The sequence below is a fragment of the Natator depressus genome, chromosome 1 (genome assembly GCF_965152275.1).
Source record: "Natator depressus isolate rNatDep1 chromosome 1, rNatDep2.hap1, whole genome shotgun sequence".
Classification (NCBI taxonomy): domain Eukaryota; kingdom Metazoa; phylum Chordata; order Testudines; family Cheloniidae; genus Natator; species Natator depressus.
In genome coordinates this window covers 282,079,074-282,105,078 of record NC_134234.1, presented here as the reverse complement: position 1 = coordinate 282,105,078, position 26,005 = coordinate 282,079,074, and the positions used below count along the sequence as shown (strand labels likewise).

At 43.2% G+C, this 26,005-nt stretch overlaps 1 protein-coding gene across 1 annotated transcript; it reads right to left on the bottom strand.

Moving 5' to 3' along the window:
* Window positions 1–472: 472 nt before the first annotated feature.
* TSPAN8 (tetraspanin 8) lies at window positions 473–24,379 on the bottom strand. The gene is made up of 8 exons (XM_074951538.1): window positions 24,320–24,379; window positions 18,664–18,726; window positions 15,566–15,694; window positions 14,178–14,252; window positions 13,978–14,085; window positions 6,062–6,211; window positions 3,885–3,968; window positions 473–526 (listed from the first exon to the last, which is right to left on the bottom strand). Exons 1-8 carry the CDS (start codon window positions 24,377–24,379, stop codon window positions 473–475), a joined length of 723 nt encoding a protein of 240 aa, XP_074807639.1.
* Between the last annotated feature and the right edge of the window lie 1,626 nt (window positions 24,380–26,005).

Below are 26,005 nucleotides of genomic sequence, written 5' to 3'. Positions count from 1 at the left end.
TAACAAACCTTCTCCATAATACCTTACGTGGGGCGAAATTGACCTGTGATACTAGTTATAAAAGAAACACTGCCCCACAAGAAATACTTCCTGGAATCATGTGATTCGCAGCATCAGCCAACCATTACAATGTCATTTGCAGATTTTTCCGAGGACTCTGTCGTGATTAGCGCAACACTGTGCAGACACATTGTCTGATAAATGAAAAATTTCAACATCACTCAAAGTAATCTACACACAAAATGAGCTCATCAAAGTTGTAAACAGACATTTATTGCAAATAAAAATCCACATTCACATCATTAATTTTAAGGAGATTGTTTCACATGAAGAATCTGTATTCATCAGGGCTGCTGCTTTTATCAAAACAGCTGCTTGTGACATACATGTATTTGTTTAAATGTGGCAAACCAAAATTTAACTATAAAAGTTTTGATTTGGCTGATGACATAGTTCTGACACTTCCATTGTTTCATTTTCTCTGGATCTGACAGTACAGGCTCATCGAAAACCCCAAACCAACAATCTGGAAAATAAAGATATTTATGGTATTACTTGGCAGTCCTAGAAATCCCTGCATAGAATTGATACACAGTGAGAACATTTTGTTTGCAAATGTCTTGGATTTACATAAATCTGTGGAGGAGTAGATCTTTTCCAATGACTTTCATTGGAAGCATGACTCTAGAGTATTGGGATTTTAATGAAATCAGTATGTACCACAGGTAAGATTGCAGAGAAAATGGAAAACTTAAACTTTGTTTAAAAAAGATGACCCATGTTGATGGGGGACACTTCTTCAGATGTGGGATTTTTAAATGCAGCTATTCATTTTTATTTTCTAAGTCACTGGAATAACTTCTCAGACTCTGTTGTATGCCAAGATTTTAGTTTCTTTGACATCTTTAATCTTTTCTATTTTACCTTTCTTGTGTTTCACTAGCTTTTATATTACATCTATACACACACATTATATGCATATGTACTCAGACACCCCTATCATTTTGGGTGCTAAATAGTCACATTACAAATATTTTAAATTTACCAGTAATCTGAACAGGCCAGAAGTGTTGCATCTATTAAAGAACTAGCTGACTGAAATAAAATCTGACTAAGGCGAAGTTTTGATGCAAGAATTACTGGGTGAAATTCTGTGGCTGGGGTTATGCAGGAGGTCAGATTATTCAGTGGTTCTTAACCTGCGGCCCATGGGCCACTTGCAGCCCAATCAGCACAGAGCTGTGGCCCATGTGACATCCTCAGGGCCATGGAGGTACATTTGATGCAGCCCACATAACACATTGCGGGCCACATATGTGGCCCGTAATGGTAAATAGGTTGAGAACCAATTAGATGATCATAATGATCCCTTTGGGCCTTAATTTATCAGTATTTGAAGTGTTAAGTAAAAACAGGAAAGATCCAAATAGTCATTTATGAAGCAACTAAACAATAGTGTTTAACTTTTTCAAGAAATTTACAATGGAGAACATATAGAATATACCAGTGGTTCCCAAACTTGTTCCACCGCTTGTGCAGGGAAAACCCCTGGAGGGCAGGGCCAGTTTGTTTACTTGCCGCGGCCACAGGTTCGGCCGATCGCGGCTCCCACTGGCTGCAGTTCGCCGCTCCAAGCCACTGGGAGCTGCTGGAAGCAGCTGTCATCTAAGTGATCCACCATAAGTAGCTTCTTGAAATAATACCCAGCTGTCATAGGCAGGCTGGACCTTTACGGAAGCTGAGTTCAGCCTGGCTTCTGACCTAGCAGTTACCCTCAGCCTTGCCCCTGATCTAACCAAATAGGGGCAATTAGTGATACCAGCTGGATGTAATGGAGTGAGAGTGACTGACCCCAGCTGCAGAGGATTACTTAAACACAGCTGAGTGGAGAAGGCCTAGGAGAGAGGAGGTATGGAGTTCCGAATCTCTATGGGAAGGGGTTTGGGCAGTTAGACTGAGGAAAGCGACAGTGATCGAATTGATCCCTGTGGGGGGCAGGCCCTGGAAAGGGGGCAAGATCCAGGGAGAGACCATAGAGAAGAGAAGACTTTCCTATGGAGACAAACCCACAGAGTAGGCTCCTGTGGTTGAGTAGCTCTGAGGTAGGGTTTCTACATGGCACAGAAGACTTCAGTTGCCCAAGAGGGCAGAAGTATTATTCAGATGTTTGGATTTTCATTTGGACCTTTTGGTTACCCTGAAGGGGATTTGAACTTTATGTGACTTGGCTGGAGGGCTGAGGCCTGGAAGAGCCAGTGAGAGGCAGACGGTCAGTAGGCAGTGCTGGAAATGAGCACCCTGTGCAGCATCGCACCCTGACACAAAGGTGTGCTATGCATGGTGAGCACACAGTCTTATAAAAAATGCTAAGTAAGAGGTTAGTTGCAAGTCATATCAAGCACTTCAGCTGTACTGAGTCTTTCCTACTTACTATTGCTTTCCTGGACATGGATTTTTTAGGCTGGGGCTCCTGCCCACTTTTAGGGCAGGGAGAATAATTCTCTGCCAAAGCAGTGCTACAATTTAAATACCTTTTCAGTCTGAATTATGGATTCAGTACTGCAAAATTCACTTTGTCATTCTGTGTTTACCTCAAGCCTCTAATTTCAGGGGGGGAAACTACAAAGAAGTAATACAAAAAATGTGAAATAATGGAATGAAGCAAAGCAATTAAATCCCCTGTTTCTTAGTCATAGACAGAACCTAACATTAGTCAGGTGGTTAACCAGATAACATCACTTCCCCCCCCCCTCATTCCTTTAGAGAAAATGTATTGTGTCATTGTTCAGTAAATGAAGAAACAATTGAAATAAGCAGCCCAAACATTCCAATTGTATATTCTGCTCTTTACCTGCTTAAATCTCCTCTATGGGGGAACTGTGTCCTCAGAACAATAATTCCACATCATAATCTCTCTATTATGTGAGGGCTGCAATTTAGTTACAATTGAGATAATGTAGCTGACCTGAACTCTTGACAATACAAAGCTTTCTTAAATCAATGTATTTAGAAAGACAAGGTCGATAACATTTTTTTTGGACCTGATCCAAAGCCCATTGGAAGGTCTGTTGACTTCAGTGGACTTCAAATCAGGGCCCATTAAAGCAATTTAAAAAAAAGAAAAAAAGGTTGAATTTCAGGTTCCAGCAAGTAGTAATGGCTGAAACTGAGAAGGTTCAAGGTGACCATCCGGTTCACATGAGCATCCCAAAGTTCAGACCAACTTCCAGCTCATCTGGAAATCCCACAAGGATGGGTTCTCTTGTGAAATTTCTACCATTCCCTTTGTCTAGTTGGGCCAGAAATAGAACAAGAATAGCATCTCTTTGGCCCCTCTATTTCTGCTGCTGACAAGAACCTGTCATGTAATCCTGTTCAGACTCCATTTTAAAGCTATGTTGTTTGCCCCATTACCCCTAGTGGGAGGCTGTTCCAGAACCTCACTCCTGTCGTGGTCAGAAACCAGTAACTGGCCAGATGCACAGTAAGTAAACTATTGTCCTCCCAGAAAGTGGGGGGAATAGGGAGAGGACTGTGACTCTCCCCAATATGCTGCTGGGGTTATGCAGCTACGTACCAGATCTCGCTCAGGGCCAATTGTAAAATTAAGATTAAGCCCTTAGGCTGTAAATTCTTTGCAGGAAGTGGGACATGCAACCTGTTTGTACAGCACCCACCACAGAAGGGTCCTGATCCTGAGGTCTTGAGCCTTACTGCAATATACCTAAATACTAAATGATAGTACAATTAGGGATGAGGTTAAAGCCAATTCACTGTTGCTTAATAGTTGAGCAATCCAGGTATTTTAATCCCAGTCCCAGCACATTTCAAATACAACACTTTGCTTGTCATCTAGTAAATATTTTAATGGTTTATACTGATACCTCAATAAATGCCAGTCCAAATGCGATCCCCATAAGTATGACCATATGGTGTTTGAAGAAATCAATTATCACAACACCACATGGCTGAAAGAAAAGAAAAGATTAATTATGAGTAATACAAGCTCATTAGGAGTACAGCCTCTAAAATCATTGGCTGCATGGAATAGCACTGGCCAAAAAGGTAATCCACCATGTGCAAGAGAAGCTGTTCTAATTTGCTCGAGTTTGTTACAAAGACAAAGAGTACATCTGCAACCATCCTGTGCTCTGGGAGGAATATCTGCTCTTTGTCTTCTAAAATATGAATCTAGTATCCAAATATACACGTAGGGTAAAGTTTCAGAATAAAAGACACTGCTTCAGTGTCTAGGGTTTGTGATACTGCCACATGCAAAATGAAATAAAAATATCATTTACCCTTATTTTCTCTGTCTAATCCCTTTTCATTAGAGAGGGGGCCAAAGCTGTGAAGTTCGGGGCTGGAAGTGAGTCAATTTCCCATTATACTGATATTTGCATTTGCTATTCCAGGTCAGGTTTATTACAGGCTCAGAGCAGGATAATTGGATATGGAGCCACATTTAAATCCAAACTTTCTCACATGTTCGACGGGCTCAGGCTGGATGTGGGATGGAGTGAGCAATTCAGATCTGAAGTTCCAGTTTGAGCCTCTCTGTATTTTTTTATAAATGTACATATGCCTGTTCTTATCATGACTACATTTGCTCAAGTCGGTGGCTAACTGCTCTTGCAAACCATGGTGAAGACCAAGTGAGGCCCAGAGCCATCAAAACTTCAGGGACCCTCCACCACCGCCACCACTGTCCCCTACCCAACATGTGGATGGACTTTCACCCTGTTTCCTCCCCAGTGATAAACATGTTTATCTTTCTCTCAAAAAGGCTTTAAATTTAGCTCTGACTCACTATTGCAGCAAGTCTCAAAATGGTGAGTTTGCTTCACAAGGATCCTGCCAATATCCACCCTTGCCCATAAAATTTGGTGGTTTGCACAGGGAATTTGTCTTGCACCCACAATTTGTCTTGCACCCGCATCTATATTTTCATGCTTGTATTCTGTGGGTTCCATTTAGGCCCTGACTAAACTTTGGCCAAAGGGGCACATACCATTTCGTATTTTTGAATGTTAGGTCTTGACTCTGCCACCCTACACACCTGCTGAATATACCCATATTCACAAGCAGCTTTCCTTCAGTGACATTACTCCAGGAATGAATTAGTATTCAGCATAAATAAGGGTGGCAGAATCTGGCCATGAACTTCAATATTTATAAAAATCTAGCCCCAAAATTTGATATTTATGGAAATTGGCTATACAGTTGGATGTAGATAATGGCAAAACCAGACATGTCGTAGCACTAACTTTCTAAAAATGCAGACATTTTATGCCTGTTTTCACTATTTTTCTCTGGATTTGCAGAGTTCTAATTTCCATGCAATGAAATCTTGAAATAGGTTAATTGAGTTCCCTGCTGCCCATCCTCCAATTTGTGTCTGAGTCTCTCTTTGCTGCCTGTCATCATGCACCCTGTCTTACTGTTCTAATTTAATGCTGAAAGCTTTTCCAAGGGGTACAGCTGGGGGGGAAATGGCCCCTCAAGTGTGCTGTCAGAAAACATGCAGCATTTCCTTCCAGCGGATTCTATAACTGAGTGTGAACCTTTTTAAAAGAGATTAACAATAAAAGTATCTTACATTGAAGCCTTTCATCCTGAAATATTCTTAAGTACTTTAAAAGCTATGGGTCAAATCCTGGGCAAACATGTCTGACAATGTAGTTATTTTATTGTGTGGAATCCTGAGCCTGAGGTGAGAGAGGAGGTGAGTAATATAGCAATATGGAGATGTTGCTAAGACCTCCTGTCACTCAAAATCCTCACTGGTGACCACAAATTGGGAACCCAGACAGGCTGCAGAGGTCCTTAGGGCACTGCACCGCACTGTGGAAATGCGGGCATGGCAGGGGGAGTAGGCAGCAGCCAAAAAGCATGCTGCACTTCACAACCGCTGGAGGAGAGGAAAATTTAACTAAGGAAAACAGAACAAACCCTTTTCCTTTTCAAAAGTGTCAAGGGCCCTTTAATGACCAGGCAAAGCAGACAGAACCTCGCTCTAAACCTCTTTTTGGAAAGTGAAATATGTAAAAATCGTACTTACCCTTTTATAAATGTTTCTGTTAGAATAAAGGGTGCAGAGATCTGTATTTTGGTCTTTCTGTGCACATTCACAGATCTTGAAATTACCATAAGGAGGATTAAAATTGCTCCCCCAGTCTTCATATCCCTTCACCAAACCACAGCACTGATTCTGTAAAAGAGGAGAAAAGGAGGGGTGAAAGGGAAGAATGGTGACTGAAAACAAGTCATAAGAATGGCTATACTGGGTCAGACCAAAGGTCCATCCAGCCCAGTATCCTGTCTACCAACAGTGGCCAATGCCAGGTGCCCCAGAGGGAGAGAACCAGGTGCCCCAGAACTCCAGCGGTAATGATCTAGTGATCTCTCTCCTGCCATCCATCTCCACCCTCTGACAAACAGAGGCTAGGGACACCGTTCCTTACCTATCCTGGCTAATAGCCATTAATGAACTTAACCTCCATGAATTTATCTAGTTCTCTTTTAAACCCTGTTATACTCCTAGCCTTCACAACCTCCTCAGGCAAGGAGTTCCACAGGTTGACTGTGTGCTGTGTGAAGAAGAACTTCCTTTTATTTGTTTTAAACCTGATGCCCATTAATTTCATCTGGTGGCCCCTAGTTCTTATATTATGGGAACAAGTAAATAACTTTTCCTTATTCACTTTCTCCACCCCACTCATGATTTTATATACCTCTATCATATCCCCCCTTAGGCTAGGACTTTTCAGCTTGGAAAAGAGGAGACTATCTAATCTCTCCTCATATGGGCACCATTCCAAACCCCTAATCATTTTAGTTGACCTTTTCTGAACCTTTTCTAATGCCGGTATATCTTTTTTGAGATGAGGAGACCACATCTGTATGCAGTATTCAAGATGTGGGCGTACCATGGATTTATATAAAGGCAATAAGATCTTCTCCATCTTATTCTCTATCCCTTTTTTAACGATTCCTAACATCCCGTTTGTTTTTTTGTCACACAAATCTGTTTCACACCTGCAAACCTTACCAAGACACTGCACATCTAAGAGGCCCTTTGCGTACATGTATCAATGTCTTCTATCAATAATCAGAATGGCAGGTGAATTGTAGTCAATAAATAAAGAGGATGAAGAAGGAACAGATTTCCAAAATACAATAAGAAAGAATCAGTAACATGGCTTTGGATTAATGACTGCATGTGCCACAACATAGCCTGTAATAATGTTGGATGTTTTCAGAATTATGTTTTTTTCCCTGCATTTTATATTTGTATGTTAGACGTAGCCAAAAAGTATTTCACATGTGAAAAAAGCCAACCTGGAAAAAGACAATACAGACATATAAAAATGAGAGAGCTAGAAAAATAACCCCCTTAATGGATGGGTAGCTCATGAACCTAGCCATGGGCCAGAGAGGCTATGGATTTGTTTTGGGTTTAAAAACCTAAACCAGGTGTGGTTTTGATTCAGGTTCTATTTTATCCAAACCATCAAAGTGCGGGGTGGAAGTAGGGCAACATAAAGTTCTGGCTTTAGCTCTTCTCTGTTTTAAAGGGCAGCTGGAACCACTCATCCTGTAGAGATGCAAAGGCCATGGGACATAATAAAACAATCGTGATATACTAAAAAACAGAGCCACTATGGCTCTACCTCTACTTTTTCCAGAGATACTCCTCACCCCTCCTGGGGGCTGCCTATGATATCATAAGCAGCGAGCTGGGTCAGCAATAGGAGGGGGCAGCACAAGCTGTCTAAACACTGTTTCTGGCTACCATTCCACTAGCATCCCTGACAATGTTCAGAAGAAGAGCCCTTAAGCTCATCCCCTAAAGTCATGTGCTCTTATGGACCAAGCAATGTACACCCAGGCATAACAAGAATGAATGGTTCTGAGCACCAGCTGCTCTGTGGTGAGCGGCCTGTCCCCTGGTGTAAATGGGAGTTGAAAATATTCTGCACTTCTCAGGAGGCATCTTTCAGGATCAGACCCATCTTGAATGTTCCACCTTTTGGTGTTAGGCATGCATGGATATGAGCCTAGACATAAACCCGCAGAAGAACCTCTCTTTTATCTCATTTTATTTCCCTCTCTTTTACAATAAAATATAGCATTACATGACTTTGTAGTAAGGAAGAAAATATTTCAAATAAGCAACACATGGTGAATGTTCCATAAGATATGGTCATTTTTCTTTATGACTGACATAGTCCCTGACAGGTTCCCTTACCCCAGGAGTAAATTTGCCACTACAGACCGGTGGATGATTTTAAAATAGTAAAGGTTGGAGTAGCAACTTTCCTTCAAAACTTCTTCAGTTTGGAACCAATGGCTTGGAACCAAAGCGTCTTATCTCACTGGTGGTGCTGTCACTGGGTGACATTTGTCGTGACAAAATAGTATCTGTCATTCTTTGAGTGCTGAAAAGATTATACAGATTGCATATCTAGGTTGCTGCCATAGCTTGTTTGAATGGGGAGCGCAGCCAGATACAGAGAGAACTTCCCTTAGATAGGGAGGCTTTTAATGCTGGGCGCAGTCTCTCCCCTGGCGCAGGAGTCTGCCAGCTCTGAGTTATTGCCTCATTAGAGACCTGTAAAGTGAAGACCTCAGACTGGAGAAGGAAGGGAGGGTTAGGACTAGCAAAGCTTGTTATAATGTTATCATTCTTTGTTTTGAATCCTCCTTAATAAAGTCTTTATACAACATTTGCTTTCTCCCATAAACCCATTATGTCGTCATTCCAGCTGTGCTTGGATCCATCATCATTTATTTTAAATAAGATGTCAAATTTCAATTAACATTGGTAAAATGGTGTGTGATACATAGCTCTGTGATGGAGTATACAAATCCCACACTGGGACAGAAGAGGTTAAACGACTAGATTGGGCCCAGGTAGGCCTGCCCCTCCAACCCTGCAGAGCATGCTCCAGTTGCAGACAGGGTTGAAAAGGGAGCAACCCAGCTCAGAAAGGGGAAGCTGAGGAAGAATGCAGACCTGCCCTGAAGGCTCCTCCCAAAAGGGGCTGGAGAAGCCTCCCTGAAGGCACAGTGCTGTAAGCACAGCCCAGCTGGGGCTGGCAGTTTTGGTTTCCTTTTTCTTTTCCCCTTATCTGAGATCAGAAGCTGAGGGAAGGAAACTGTGTTAGAAAGAGACCCAGGGAAGGTCTGGTGACCCTCCTAGGCAAGAGTGTCAGAACCTCAGTATAAGTGGGAAGGCCACAAGGGCCCCCCTTCCTCTTCCCATGTGGCCCTGACCCTGCTCCTCCTCTTTCCCTCTGAGACCCAACTCCCTGGCCAGGCCAGAATCTGGAGCCGGGCTGTGGTAAGAGCTGCCCAGGGAGCCCGGGCTGCTGTGGGGAGCCCCAGACCCTCCACCTGCCCTGGGTGGGGGTCAGGGTGCCTGAAAGCAGCCCCCAGCCTATGTCCCTGACCCCTTGGGCACTCTGCTGAAAGGTTTGGGGCTCCCCACAGCAGCCCGGGCTCCCCGGGCAGCTCTTACTATGGCCCGGCTCTGCTTCCGGCCTGGCCAGGGGACAGGACCTCAGAGGGAAGAGGAGGAGCAGTGGGTTGGGCCTCTAGGCAAGGGGGCGCTGAGGCCCACCTCAGCCTCATCCCCTCTGGGAAGAGGCTGATGCCACTGGCAGGGGCTATGCTTGACAGCAGGGGAGATGATCGCCTTATCAGTTCCCCCCACCATGAAGCACAGGCCCTGCTGCCACCGCTCGGTATCTGCCCAAGACTTGCAGTTGTGGGGGGGGGTCAATGCGGCCCCCAAACTACACCCATGTTATATATTGGGAGGCCATGGTCCCCTTGCCTCTCCCCCAGTTCCAGCATCCCTGCTCCTAGGGCCCTGGATCAGAGCCCAGTGGAGTGGGTGAGCCCAGACTCTCCTACCACTGCCCCATGATAGAGTAAGTGCTAACCACTAGGCTCCTTGGCCCACTGAGGGCCCCTTTACAAGCTCCTTCTTTTGTCGAATATTTAGAAGAAATAAAAACATTTGAGCTAAAACAAAGTACTTTAACTTCCATCCTCCTGTATCATGTTTGTGTTGGAAAGAAAATTTTTTTGAAGGGCATAGAAAAATATTGAGACATTTCAGGCATCACTTAAATGAGAAACTGAACAATGATTTCCAGTCTAAAATAATGCAAATGCTACAGATAAGCGCTTCACCTACAGAGAATAACCACAGCGTTTGAGCAGGTGAGGCACTTTTTATATTGGGAATTTCTTTAGTATTTTTAAGAAGAAAATGAAAATGTTATTTATATTTTATTCCCAGCACTGGCCAGATTCTAAGGTCTTTTATTAGTTATTGAGTCCTTACACAGGTAAATTCCAATCAAAGTTCTATGGAGTCATAGATAGAGTTTAAAGCTAGAGGGTGGTGACAGAAGCACAATCTAGCCCAGGGGTGAATCCCCATTTGAGCACGGTGGGTTCAAATTGCACCCCTCGTGTCCCCATTGCTGTGAATCAAGAATCATAGATGTGAATCAGGTCGGTTTTCTCCAGAGCAGATAAGGTCCACTGGCACCACAGTCAACAAACCTGGCATTATATGAGGTATTCAGAATGGTCAATAGAGACAGCTCCAAGATGCAAAGTTTGGTTCTTTATCTGACTTTTCCTGACTTTGAGTAGTGTTTGAATCTAGGGATTTAGTCTTTCACTTTATTCAGAGTGACAAATTTTAGATCTGGATCCAAATTCAAGATACTATTAGACTGTAATCAAGTCACCCCTTAGCCTTCTTTTTGTTAAACTAATTAGATTGAGCTCTTTGAGTGTGTCACTATAAGGCATATTTTCTAAAGCATTAATCATTCTTGTGGCTCTTCTCTGAACCATCTCCACTTTATCAATACTCTTCTTGAATTCTGGGCACAGTATTCTAGCAGTAGTCACACCAGTTCCAAATACTGAATACAAATACAAAAATAACCTCTGTCTTTCTACTTGAGATTCCCTAGTTTGTGCATCCCAGGATTATAACAACTCTTGTAAGTAGCTATATGGGAAACAAATATTTACTAATGGGCTCCTCAATCTAGAAGAGAAAGGTATACCATGATCCAGTGGCTGGAAGCTAGACAAATTAAGACTGGAAATAAATATAAATTTTTGACAGTGAAGGTAATTAACCATTGGAACAATTTACCAAGGGTCGTGGTGGATTCTTCATCACTGACAATTTTAAGTCAAGATTGCTTTAGGAATTATTCTGGGGAAGTTATATGGCCTGTATTACACAGGAGACCAGATAATCACAATGGTCCCTTCTGGTTTTGGAATCTATGAATCAAAGATTGGATATGCTCAAATTCAGAGGCTTGGTTCAGGTATCTCTATAATTGTCTGTATTTGGTTATAGGCTGCAGACCCTGTACTTTCCATAGCAGTAAGAATAAAGCTTACAAAATCAACGGAATGAGTATGCAGACCCTGCAAAAGAGAGACAATACCTCTGGGCCTTCTAAACTCAATAGATAAAATCTGCACTCTTGTAAGCTCAATAGTGGTACAACAAGTGTAGAGCTTACATGGGCCTCAGGAAGGGGCTGGAGACCTTTCAAGGAACAGGTGAGTCTACAGACCTTGTAAATTCTCTTGGCAGCATGTGAAGACCTTGAAAGCTTTTTATTCATGGCTTTCTATGTTACTTACAAGAACTGCTGGGTGCTTCAAATTTTCTTGAGTCAGGGTGTTTGGATGAAGAAATTTACAGTATCTGTAGGCACAGGGCAGAGTTTGTAATCTTTGAACCAAAGTTATTTGGTTTATTTTGCTCCAACTTAGGTTTTTTGAAACAGGCAATTTAATTTATGGATCTTAGATACATAATATCCAGACTTTATAAACTCACATGGTCCTTTAGTGATTTACCAACTTTACATGGAACTTTGAAGTTCAAATAGTTGTAGTAAATGAGTCAACCATAAAACCTTCTAAAATATAGCTCAGTAGTTCTGAGAGAAAACAAATGAATAGAACAAAGTTGGAATTTCTATACAAGCAAATATGATATTCCTAAAAAAAGAAATGAGATAACTACCAAACCCTCTCTTTTCTTCAAATGCTCATGTACCAAAAATGCTTTGTGCTCTGACAACACGCAGGTACTTAGATAATACAATAAAGAGAGTGGGATAAAGACAGAGATATCAAACTTCCTCAAAATGTTCCTCTAGAAAGAGACTTTCAGAAAGTTAAAGGATGACTCATATGTAAGCCCCTAGTCAGTGGCTTGGACCCTATGTGCAGGGTGGTGGGGTGGGGGGTGCGCTGGGCATGGGGAAACTGCATAGTGGTGGATCCAGTGAATATTCTAAACAAGAGACGATGTGTGGGGCAGGGCAAGTGGGGTCATGTGCAGTGATGAGCTGCCAAAATCTTAACAACGGGTTCCCCCCTCACCCCACGAGGGGGTTGTTGCCCACCCCTACCCCCCGGGACTCCTGCCCCATCCAACCCCCCCGTGTTCCTTGGATGCCCCCCCCAAGACCCCTGCCCCATCCACCCCGCTCCACTGTCCCCTTACTGCCCCCAGAACCGGGCAGAAGGGTCTCGTGGGCCACCGTAGTGGGTGCCCATCCCACCCTAAGAGCCAGAGGCACCTGCCGGGGGGCGAGGTGGGGAGTCCCTGTGGTGCTTACCTGGGGCAGCTCCCAGGAACCATCCGGCAGGTCCCTCTGGCTTCTAGGAGTGGGGGAGCGTAGCTAGGGGGGAGCAGGGGGAGTGGCCTCTCCCCCCACTGATCACATCAAAAGTGGTGCCTTAGGCACCAACTCCCTGGGTGCTCCGGGGCTGGAGCCCCCACGGGGAAAATTTGGTGGGTGCAGAAACCCCACCGGCAGCTCCTCGCCCTGCGCCTGGCCCCAGCTCACCTCCGCTCCACCTTCTCCCCTGAACCCACCGCCCCGCTCTGCTTCTCCGCACGCCCCCATCACCGCTGGCTTCCCGTGAATCAGCTGTTCGGCAGGAAGCCGGGGAGGGCTGAGAAGCAGGTCGCAGCTTCCCGCTCCGGCCAAGGGTGGCGGAGGTGAGCTGGGTCGGGGAGCGGTTCCCCTGCACGCCCCCCCACCCTGGGTTACCTGTTGCGGCGCGGGCGGCCCTCCTCGCGCCCCACCCCCCCCGCCCGAGCTCATCTCCGCCTCCCTGGGCCTCAGTGGGAAGCTGCGGCCTGCTTCTCCGCCCGCCCCGGCTTCCCGCATGAACAGCTGATTCACGGGAAGCCTGGGGGGGTGGAGAAGCAGAGCGGGGCGGCGTGTTCAGGGGAGGAGGCGAAGGCAGAGCGGAGGTGAGCTAGGGCCGGGGGTGGGGCGGGGAGCTGCCGGTTGGTGCTCTGCACCCACCAAATTTTTCCCTTGGGTGCTCCAGGGCTGGAGCACCCATGGAGTCGGCACCTAAGGCGCCACTTTTGGCAGCTTAAATTTAGAAGCCCTTTTAGAACCAGTTGTCCCTCGCGGAACAACCGGTTCTAAAAGGGCTTCTAAATTTAACAACCAGTTCTAGCGAACCGGTGCGAACTGGCTCCAGCTCACCACTGGTCATGTGTCTCCCCAGATTTGCTGCTTGGCTTGTACTGAGCATGCTCACATGGACTTCACATGCTCAGTAGCATCTGCTGAAGCCTCTGCCCTCACTCTGCCTCCCCCCAACTCCGCCACCCTCTATCGGCGGGTGATCGGGTACGGGTCATCTCTGTGCTAAACCGCTACCCCCAATTCTTACATGAATGTCGCTGCAGGGAAATCGCCACAGGGAAGAACTCCAAGCCACACATGGAGAATAGAATCCCCCTGTACAGTTTTTCAGCTGCATTTAGGGCAGTTTATGCTTTTTCAGAAGGGTGATATTCAACTTTGTGGCAGTGTAGTGAGAAAACAAGGATTAACTCTGCATCAGATGCAACAGACTAGAAAGATAACACCTGTCTTCAATTACCATTTTCTCAAACTTCTGAAACTTCTCTTGAAATACATGAGAATCCGAAGTGACGCCTTGCAACTGCTTTGCCTCCTCGAAGAGAGTCTTGTTAAGTGTTGTTTCTATCTGGAAATCCAAGTGATATTATATTGTAATAGTTCATATTCTATGTAAAATATTGCAAAGAATTCAGCAAATGTGATTGAACCATACAGTACCTGAGACTTATACACTGCTCCCAAAATACCTGCTACAACCTGAAGGATCAGGATCAAAAGGAGTCCAATAAAAAACTAGCAAGAAAACAAAGAAGGGAAAAGTTAATACTTTTGACCAGCAAAAGATCATTTCTTCCAGCTTGGTGGCAAATTATTATTTACATGAATGGAAACTTTGGTAGAGTAAATTTACATCCTGCTTAGAGCTAATCAGAGTATTCATCCTAACTCAGTTTGAGACAAAATTTGGCCTTTTTCTGTACACAAATGCCCTGGGCCAGCATAAGGGGTGATGTGGTATTTCACTCTTCCAGGAGGAGCATCGGGAGCTATTATGTCTCAGGCAGGCACAATCTATCTGAAGACTGCTAAGTTCACACAGGGGCTGCATATTGTGCTCTATCCGTTGGCATGGTACAGATTGCTGCCCTCCCCAGTACAAATGTTTTGTGCAGCTCCATGTGTGACATTTAATGCAAATGATGTAATGAACTAATTTGCATATTTGGACAAACCAGTCCCATAATCTTCAATTTGTGGGGACTATATTTGCACTCCAAGCAGTGTGGGGTAGGGTGTAGAGCTGCATAGTACTTAGCAGCTGTGGTTAAGGATGCTGGGTTGATGGCTTGGTGCTAGGTAAGGCAAGCTGCAGGTTGTGGGCAGTCAGGTGTGACCTGGGGGCTGTCTGAGGTGACTGGGTGGAAGGTGACAGTGGTGGGAAGCTGGGAGAAGATTGGCAGGGGGAAGCTGAGTGGGAGTTGGTTGGGGAGAAAGCTGGGAGCTGGCTAGGGGCTTTCTGGACCCAATACTGGGTCCCCCTCACCTTCTGTTCCCACTAACTGCTCCTTCCCCTCTGGGATCCAGAAGAGGGAGAAAGGCGATGGGAGGCAGAGTGCCCACGGTGCCACGGGCAGGCAGTACCAGCTTCAGGCCCATTCCCACAGCTGTCAGAACCAATAACATCTCAGTAGGGCTGCAAGGATGTGAGTGTCACACCAGATGCATGACACTTGGCAGCTATACCCATACACCAGCCCTGCTCTGTGTAAACTGTCCTTTGGGATAACTTCTTCCTGAGGTTGAAGGAGTTAGCAGTTCCAAGAGTGAAGGGATTGCTATCATGGAAGGCCACTAAGCAGCCACAATATGGCCTAATGTTTTTTGAAACCCTCCCAACCCTGCTTATGGAAGTTGCCTTTGTCAGACAGTGAGAGGCATCCCACCATGCACTGGGTGGAATGGGTCCAAACAGTTAATACAAGTAATCATTTGATCAAACAGAACTGCCCCAGATTACAATTAGTCTCATTTGCAAGGAACTTTTCCACCAGCCCTAACTTCAGCTTGAAACGTTTAGACAAAGGTTTTTCTTTCCATGACCCTACCAAGATCAGCATGCATTGACTTTCCTTCATTGCACCACAGCAACCCAGGAAACCAAGGACCATAATGATGGAGCCCACTGCTATCATCAGGTCAACAGCTGAAAACAGGCTACTATCTAAATGGATATCCTGTAGAGAGAGAAACAAAAAGTCAGCTGTAAGAAAACCCTTTCTAGAAGAAGGGTAATTTGTTAAATAACCTGATCTACCTCTCCTTACCCACCCCACCCCCCAAAAAAGAGGGTGACTTTGTAGTTGAGGATAGAGAACTGTTATGTATGGATTAATCAATCAGGGTGACGTTCTCTCCTGAGCAGAGGACACTCCTAAGGCCTATGCACTCATTTCAGCCCTATTTTGAGAGTTTAAGTAGGAACTGGCAGTCCATTGTCTTTGTGCTGGCTCTCTGCACAGCGGTGAATTTCACCCTTAGTGAATAAACAAAGGTCTTTTGTCTTAAATATGATTTGTTCTGTTTTCAGCCAATAAATATTTGTTTTTACTTTATGTAGAAAAAAATTATTACCTGGAAAAGTTCTTTGTTATTAATCTAGTGTTGGGGGGAAAAAAGAGTTCTTCATGACAATCCCAGAAATGTACTCACTTACTCCATTGCACTTCCCATGAGAGCACTATTCAGAATAGTACTGGATACATGAGAGGGCAAGGTCAGATACATTTTTCCAAGGCTTCTCTTTGTTTTAAACTGGTTCTGCAGTATTACTCTAAGGGATGGTGTCTGTATTTTGATGTGTGTCATATTTAAGCAAACAATTCCTATAATTCAGTATAATTAAATATCAATTTATTCAGTTCCCATTGGGCATGAGCAGGGCCGTAGGCCAACATTGGGAGAAACCTTCAAAGAATATTTTCCTCACTGTTGCCAAGATTAGTAACAATGTCTGGAAGTTGTCACATTTATCTTCTGATGGAAACAGTGAAGGTGCATATAGACTAGTATAATTTTAGGAATGCAGGGTACTTTACTTTTCCAAGTGAAATAAACCTCCTATTTACTGTTAGAGAGCTGTATTCATCTACAGCCAAATCCTGAAATGGTTACTCAGTAAAATAGACAAAATGCATATTGACTTTGAATGGGAACTTTGCCTGAGTGAAGACTGAAAATAGTGTGTAAGGACTTCAAGATTTGGTCTCTAACTCTTAACTCTGCAGGCAGCAACTGAAGGGGTTCAGCTATTTAGAACTAGGGATCCAATTAAGGAAAGCACTTAGGTACACACTTAAATACTGTCCTGAATAGAAATGCTTTCCTGACTCGTGGCCTTGTAGAGCACAGCTGTGATTAAGGTGTTCCAGGTATACAAGGCCATTTGGGGAAATGTCCTGTATAAAGTCAATAAGACGTGTGGCAACTTGAGCCTCTGTGGAAGACTTGGAGATTCGAGACTAGAACTTGTCTTCTATCCTCTTATGTAATAAAGAAGCTCAAAGCTCTCCACTTCCCCCCCACCAATGACTTTATATAAAATATGGCCATATTTCATTGTACCAGAGGACTCTATAACAAATATTCGATGTGTTCTTTCATGTCCACACTCTGGCAAAGGTGGGAGTTCACTCTGAGATTGAGTGGCTACAACACAGTCAGCCACCAGAGGTAGGACGCCAACATCTGGGGTTTGTTTGTTTTTTTGTGTTTTTTTTTTAAATTGTAAATGTGAAAATGTTGATCAAAGACATATTGTTCTTGATTGATGGGAAAAGTGCCCTGACTCATGGTATGGCAACAGACTGGCAATCAAATGTCTTGGCACTTTAATCAGCCCTATAAAATCAACCTGGAAATCGCAAAAATTGTTTCCAACATGGATAGCCATTTTTTTTCACTTCTGGAATCAGTCAAGAAGCATTTTGAGAACAAAATTACTCACAAAGTCTCAAACCCATTTATCTCCCTCTGGCCCAGATTCATGCACTGAGGAAAAGAGTTATGTTTCTCAACAGTTTGGAGCTGGATGTTTCACCACCACCCCCCAATCAATATAGTAACTCTTAAAAGCTCAGAGCGCCTACTATTCCACTAACCCCCACCGTGCTATCGAACCAGTCTCCCACTAAGGGAGATTCCTGACCACTAGCAGATGGAAGAGTCGCTGTTAGAGTGTGATTCCAATGGAACTCTGCTGTAAGGGACCATTGACGGTAAGTTGCAGGGGGCCCCAGAACCACTGAAGAAGCAAAGTGCCTCCACACAGAAGGCCTTTGTCTCTGGTAGATTCCTCAGGAACCTTAGACCATGGAGGGTGGACTTCCTGCTTATTTTGTAAGGAGGGAAGGTGGTAGGTGAAAATCCAGTGGACTGATCCAGATAAACTCCATGAAGGGGACCTCGAGCAGTTTTCCTCTCCTCTCATCTCCAGCAGGATTTCTGCAGGAAAGGACAATTTAACCCTTCATAAGGACTTCTTGATTTGGCTACCTTAGGGCCCTTTATTGCAAATCCTTACTCATGCAGTAAAAAGGGTTACAGGGTCAGGGCTCACATTTTTACAGTTCCATTGGAAACATAGGAAAAATATTTGCTTCTATGTAAAGGCTAAAATTGCTCAGGTAATAGACATCCCACTTTTGAGGAAGGGTTAGAAAGCAGAAAATTCACTGGAAAATTCAAAAGAGTTCCTGAGTGTACTACTTTTTCTAAAAAAATTTGGACTGACTTTTGAGGAGACTATTTGTTATGTGGGTACTGATCTTTCTCCCACATTGAAATCAATGGCCTAGTTCCCTGCGACTTCAATGGGAGCAAGATCAGGACTATGTCACACAACAGAAATCTAAGCAGCTTTGCCACCAACACTGTAAACATATACAGTAGTAGTACCATAAAGAAAAGCTCACGGCACACATACCTCTGCAATTGTACCATTCATTACATCTGACCACCTGACTGATCCCTCTTATTTAATGTTAGAGATCATAATTTGGTTATTATATACACACAACAGTCACCTCACTGAAAGGCTAGCAAGCTCAGGGAAATTACTGTGGAAAATGACTGTGTTTATTAGCTGACACAGTGCTTTAGCATTTTAGGGTGAAAAAATGTTTTTTGTAGGACAGAATACATTTACCTCTTGAGCAGATTTGCTTACACGCAACCAGATAGAGACTCCCAGAATAATGCAGCCACATATCTGCAGGGAAAAAACATCAGTAATAATAATATCTAGCTCTCATGTATAGCACTTTCCATCACTAGCACTCAAAGTGCTTTACAAAGGAGATCAGTATCATTATCCCCATTTTACAGATGGGGAAACTGAGGCAGACAGAAGGGAAGTGTTTTGGCCATGTTTGCCCAGCAGTTCAATAGCAGAGCTGAGTCTCTGCCCATTAGGTTACACTGCCTTCCTGTACACACACTTACCATCCCCAACTGCACGAGATGTCTGCAGAAATACTGAAATTATCTGTACAGCAAAGTGAAAGAAAGATCAATGGCCTACATCCACACTACCAGAAAACTTCATAAATGGCAGCTGAATTTCCCTCACTCACCCCAGTGGTGCAGTTTGCTGTGCACCAGCTGCCTGATGTTCCAGTCCCCGAAGTGCCTACAGTTCAGTGATGATTTATGTACGTGGTTCGGGAGGCACTTTGTGATCCGGTGGGATGAGGGTGTATATAAATGTACAATGTTATGATAGTTAGAGAACACAGGGTATATCAGAGTTGTAAAAAAAGATCATTTCTCATATCAGGACCATCCACATGGAGGCCCTCTTCCCCCAGCTGCCTTTTGTTCCATGGCACTGTTTCTCTAATGAAACTGCACTACCAAGGACTCCCTCTGCCAACGGCCTTCCCAAGCTGTGTTGCCTTTTCCAGGTAAGTACTGCAGGACCAGAGAAGGGATGGTGTGCATTCCCCCACCCCCCTTAGCCCACCCACTCTTTCCACTTAGCTTAGCCAATACTTGATCCAACCCAATGGGTTCCAACCCGGCAGGCAGCTCTCCACAGACTGGTAGGAAGTGAGAAATGGTTCTGGGTGCAGGACAGATACATTCCCATGGGCCCACTGTGGCCTAAAATTAATGATCAAGTATCAAATATTGAAGTCCTCCCTCACTTCTTATTCAGGTAAACTTGCACTGATTTCATGGTTTTTCTAATGATGTCCCTGGGAGTCTGATTGGTGACTGAGTAAAATCTGAGAAGGATTTCAGGATTTGGCCCTGAGTGACCCACCCACCCCATGTTTTTTATTAGCTGCAATGTTTGACTACAAACAACCATGTGCAGATCCTGGTTTCCAAGAATAATATCAGCATTGTATATCAAGCAGAGGTGTACTGTACCCAACTGGAGACATGCCCAGCTAGTTGAAAACATACATCCTGTGGCCTTTCAGATATCCTCCTCAGACCAGAGAAGACCTTAATGACTGGATGAAGGATAAGTAGGCAGGCAAAGGGCCCGACTCTCCTCTCACTAACTCTGATGAAACTCAGATTAGAACTACTGAAATAAAGATAGTTATACTAGTGTAAGAGGAGAACCACATCCAAAGAATGTACTGGCTTGAAAGAATGGAGGGGATGTGGGGAGAGAAGGAGACAGAATAATCATTTAAGGATAGACTGCCATGCTTACACAAGTTCAGTATTACCTTGCTGTATCCCGTCAGGGGTCAATTTAAGGGCGGTAGAAGATGACCTTTAAATTTGGAGAGAGATGATGATATTGGCGTCTCAGTAAGATTGTGACCATTCCTGGACATTCTAAAGTAACATTGTTATTTTTATAATTTTTAGACAATTTTCCTTAAAAAAAATCCTCACCCACTAAAAGGGCCGGTATAATACTCAATCTCAAATCCCATAATGACTTTAGCAGATTATTTAATGTGGAACATGGCCAATACTCAAACCTGAACACTACATTTTTTTCTGCTTCCAAGTAAAAGTCCTGTAAGTACATTAGTATTTAGTCTGTTTATAGGCTTTTATATCTGAACAAGAGGAAACAATAAAAAGAGAGGATATTATTTGCTACAGCTATCTCACCTTATCAAATTTTAACTAGAACTTCCATTGAAAGGAATGGGGACTTTGGCTTAAAAACTGATGGTACCATATGACCCCATGTTGAGGCCTTGGTCTGTGTCACTGTGTAAAATATTTGGTTATGAACCAGACATTATGGACTTCAGTCACGTTCACTTCTGTGAGAAAGTACATTTGGCCTAAACTCATGAACAAAATTTGAGCCACAATATTAATGACTTAATTACTGCCACAGAAATATATCAGTAATAATAAAATGAATAATGGGCCCAAACTAGATTTTCCATTTAGTGGGAAACTCCAATTTCAAAATGTTTCCTTTCCAAAATAAAAGACAACCAAAAATTGTTGCAGTTTCCGGCAAAATTATGAAATTTACCCCCACCACACACAGAAATAGTTTCAGGTCAATCAAAATGTTTTGCTTTGATAAAGTCTACGCATTTTTTTTCCAATTTAGACTTTCTTCTATAAAACCCAATTTTTAAAAAAATCTGAAGCAAAAAGTAGTTTCAAAATGAAAAAATTGAAGCATTACATTCTGAGAGTGCCAAAACACAATTCCTCAAGCTTATCAGAATGCTCCATTCTGGATTTTTTTTTCCAAATGAAATTTTGTCAAAATCAATACATGTTGACAAAATGTTTCATTTTTGACAAATCAGCATTTTTGGATGGAAAAATGTGCCATCAGAAAATTTCCAACCAGTGCTATGGGTAATAGCAAATAACTGAGGGCTATATTGTGGCTTTGCCACAAGCCCTGACCAAGGGCCACCCATGTAGTTGAACTGCCTCAGGAGCAGACCAGGGCCCAGACTGTTTCTCACAGAGTCACAGTCTGGTGCCTGGTTCCACACCCCCTTCCTTCAAAGTCAAGTGCAGTAATCTGTGCCAGCCCTACACTTGATGGAGATTACTGCAGATGTACTGACTGTGATGTCTAACTAGAATACTAGGGCTCCACCCACTCCCTACCCACATGGGTAGGTGGGGGAGTAGCAATCGCATGGAGATGGCACTCCTCCCTGCACTGCTACTCGCATTGTAGGCAGCCTGGGTAAAGAAGCAAAGAGGAGACTTACACACCCTTATACCCTTGCACTGTTGCATATGCTGGAAATCAGAAGGTTTCTAACCCTCAGAGGAGTGAGGTTCTGGAACAGCCAATAGGAGTTGTGGGGGCAAACAACCTAACTAGTTTTAAGATGAAGCTTGATAAGTTTTTGAATGGGATTGCCTGTGATAGCAGGGGATTGGACTTGATGACCAAGGAGATCCCTTCCAGTCCTATGTCCTTACAAGAGCCCTGAATAAAGCACTGCCTTGATTTTGTTGAAATTCAATATACTAAAAAGTACTCAAGTGGCAGAAGCTGTTCTGAGGCTGATGCTACCTTAGCTTCCTATTATAAGCTCGATATTTCTACCCCACACTGGGGAGCAGTGCTCTGCACACTTCTGGAGAGTGCCAGGATGAGTGTGCCTGGGGAACACTGGCTAAAAGCTATAGTAATACCCACTGTTCTCTCTCTGTTTCTGTTTTCACCAAAAGGGTTAGTAGCAATTGGACATCTAACATAGTAATCACCAGTGAAAATGAGGCTGAAATAGGGAAAGCACAAGTTAAAAATTACTTGGACATGTTAGATGTCTTCAAGTTGGCAGGGCCTGGTGAAATACATTCTAGAATACTCAAGGAGCTGACTGAGGAGAAATCTGAGACATTAGCAATTATCTTGGAAAACTCATGGAAGATGGGAGAGATTCCAGAAGACCGGAAAAGGGCAAATATAGTGCCAATCTATAAAAAAGGGGAATAAGGACAACCTGGGGAATTACAGACCGGTCATCTTAACTTCAGTACCCAGAAAGATAATGGAGCAAATAATCAAGCAATCAATTTGCAACCGCCTAAAAGAAAATAAGGTAATAAATAACAGTCAATATGGATTTGTCAAGAACAAATCATGTCAAACCAACCTAATAGCTCTCTTTGACAGGGTAACAAACCTTGCATATGGAGGGAAGCAGTAGATGTGGTATATCTTGACTTTAGTAAGGCTTTTGATACTGTCTAGCATGACCTTCTCATAAACAAACTAGGAAATATAGCCTAGATGGAGCTACTATAAGGTGCGTGTATAACTGGCTGGAAAACCATTCCCAGAGTAATCAGGGGTTCAAAGTAAAGCTGGAAGGGCATATTGAATGGGGTTCCGCAGGGACGGGTCTTGGGTCCGGTTCTGTTCAATAGCTTCATAAATAATTTAGATAATGGCATGGAGAGTATACTTATAAAGTTTGCAGACAATACTAAGCTGGGAGAGGTTGCAAGTGCTCTGGAGGATAGGATTAAAATTCAAAATGATCTGGACAAACTGCAGAAATGGTCTGAAGTAAATAGGATGAAATTCAATGAGGACAAATGCAAAGTACTCCACTTAGGAAAGATCAATCAACTGCATATAGTAACTCCTTGCTTAACATTGCAGTTATGTTCCTGAAAAATGCTACTTTAAGCAAAATGATGTTACGTGAATCCAATTTCCCCATAAGAATTAATGTAAATAGGTAAACAGATTAGACAAACACCTGTCAGGGTTGGTCTAGTTATTACATAGTCCTGCCTTGAGTGCAGTGGACCGGACTACATGACTGTTGAGGTCACATCTATGATTAATGCCCCTTTAAGTACTATTATGTAAAAAGTTCACCTTAAACTTTAAACACACTCAAAATCAGCCTGGGCTAGGTCTGAGTTCACAAACCAGCACTGGCTCATTAGAAGTTTATTTATTGTGTCCTCAAGGCATGAAAGGTTTTTGCAAATTCTATTTGTCTAGCCACAAACTTTCAGAAGCTACTGTTTGTGGTTCCTTTTGAGTTTTGTCTTCTGTTCACTGGGAAAGATCCCCTGAGGCAAGTCCCATGGTGTAGCTACTAGTTCCACTTCTGGCTTCAGTGTCCCCATTGTCAACCTGTTACATCTCTTGCCTAAGGGTTGACAAGATTCAGCCATGAGAAGGCTGATTTTATTTGGACTCAAACCTTTCAAAAAATTCCAGGTCTGCAAACAAGTAGACACAACAAGTATGGAGATCTGTTTCAAACCAAACTCAGAAGGCTTCACACTGCTCTTCTTTTACATCAGGCCTGGATTCTACTCTCTCACATACTCCATCCACTTCCATATAATTATCCCTAATATACACCATTGCAACCTGTCAGCTTGCCAAAGCCAAAGTAAGAGACTCAGTGCAAGACAGAGCCAAAATACGACACACACAAATTATTCCTGCAAAAGATTTGAAAATGCTTCTATAAAATTATTCTAAACCCCGATGTAAATAATTTACAAAGTAAAAGCAAGATAGTTCATGTGTAACATAGGCAACTTTTGGACTATAATGAGTGATGTCCCTCAAAATGAAGGCACTTGTGATATGTCGTCACAAGAACTAGATCTCTAATTTCGAATTTACAAAAAATGCAGGCATTTACTAAGCATTGAAAATGAAAGAAAAACAGAGACTAATCTAATGTTGCTGATAAACTGAAATTGAATGGATTCTCTCTCCCCACTGCTCTACCTATTTCCAATCATACTCTAGTTTTTTATTTATATCTAATTTTCTTTATAACTGCTGCTGCTATATTCCCTGAATACGGTGGGCTCTGGTTCCCATGCCACTATTAGTAACTTAAAAATCAACTTACCCAGAACAAAAAGTTGAAGATGAACATGGAATATTTCATACAGCTGCTCACCCCTGCCATTTTCAAAAGCTAGTGGAACCAAAGTTTAAGAGAGAGCTTTTACAGGAGCTCTTCCTCTCTCTCTCTCTCTTTTTTTTTAACTCTTCGAAAAGCTCTGAGGCTGTGTTCTGTGCTTTGATACCAAAAGTCTTGGAGGAAAGCAGTTACAATTATTTACTTAATACGTATGCCCTGGGTAAATATTAACCAAGCACCCAAAAGCACCATCAAGTGTTATCTCTGAATATGTGCATAGGCATGTTCTCTTGTTCTGGCTACAGGATTGGACGTTTTTATGTTTGCATTCTTATTTTCCATACCCCAAAAGTAAACAGATACTATAGGATAAGGCATAATATCAAAAGTGGAGGAGAGGAAATGAAAATGTAAAACGTTTATGGGGTCAGTCTTAAGAGAATCCAACATTAAATGCTAAACGCTTGCACTTCTAACAATTACTAGATTTGCTCTGTTTCATCACTTTATTTACACACTGCCAGAATTCATAGACCTCCCCTCAGTCCTGTTCCAAACATCCAGCCTAGGTAATGGGATGGATGCTGGCTTTCTCTGCACAGGAATGGGAGAGAGGAATCTGCCACCATTACGTCAATCTCAATGCCCTCTCCAGACTGCTCTTGGCTCTCCCTCCATGACAGCATCCCATGGAGCTTGGATCTGTAGTGCAGAGCTTACAGGCCCTGTGCAGATTGCCAGATTTTTTTTCTGCCCCAGCACAGCGGTCACATGGTTCCACTCTGAGACTCCCTACACCCGGAGAGCAGGGGCCAGGATTTTGTCCCAGAGTAAATGACAATGACAACTGTAATGACTTTACTTTGGTTTCGTTGTTTGCCCTCAAAAAGATATTATTAAATGACTATAGATATCAGATTGTTCGGCCTCCTCTATCGCTATGTTTTCTAGAGGAAACCCAACAAAACAATCCTAGGGGGATGAAAGTCAGGCAGGGGTTATGCTGGGTTCTCCATGGAAAGAAAGATTTAATTTGCAGATGGTCCCACAGAACTTTTGCGTGTAGAGGCTGGGGATGGGCTACATTGAACCAGTTTGAGTCCCACTCACCTTGACCAACCCCCCTCTTTAGTCAGCGGAGTTTACTATTATCCTCCAGATCTCCATTCTGAGTGCACAGCAAGGTGGTTTGGGGAATGTTCTATATTTGCATATGTAACCCTTGCTCCCTTGGAGTGGCACTCTGTCCCCCTCTAGGGGTGGCTAAGCCAGCTAGAGATTGCTACAGTCTTGGCTAAGAGATATGCGTCTTTTGGCTCATGCATTTAGCTCAAGAGGTCCAAGATTTGATGCCCACTGCCAACACCACACCCTTGTGTGAGGCAGCGTTACATGTATATGTAAATGGTTAATAGGCAAGGTGTCTGAAGGTGGCACACATGGATACGTAACCTTGTCCTGGGTTTTGTTGGACCAATACATTTTGTTGGGCATGGGTTCTTCTTGTTGCTCTTTACAAAGGGGACATGCTCTAGGTTACACTGGCTAAATATAGCCCATAATTTTTATTTAACTAAATTTAAGAAGACCCACCTGCTCTGAATTTTGATGACTGGTGATTAACCTGACTCACAGATATTCAAATTTCAGAGGTATGGCATATTTTTTGGA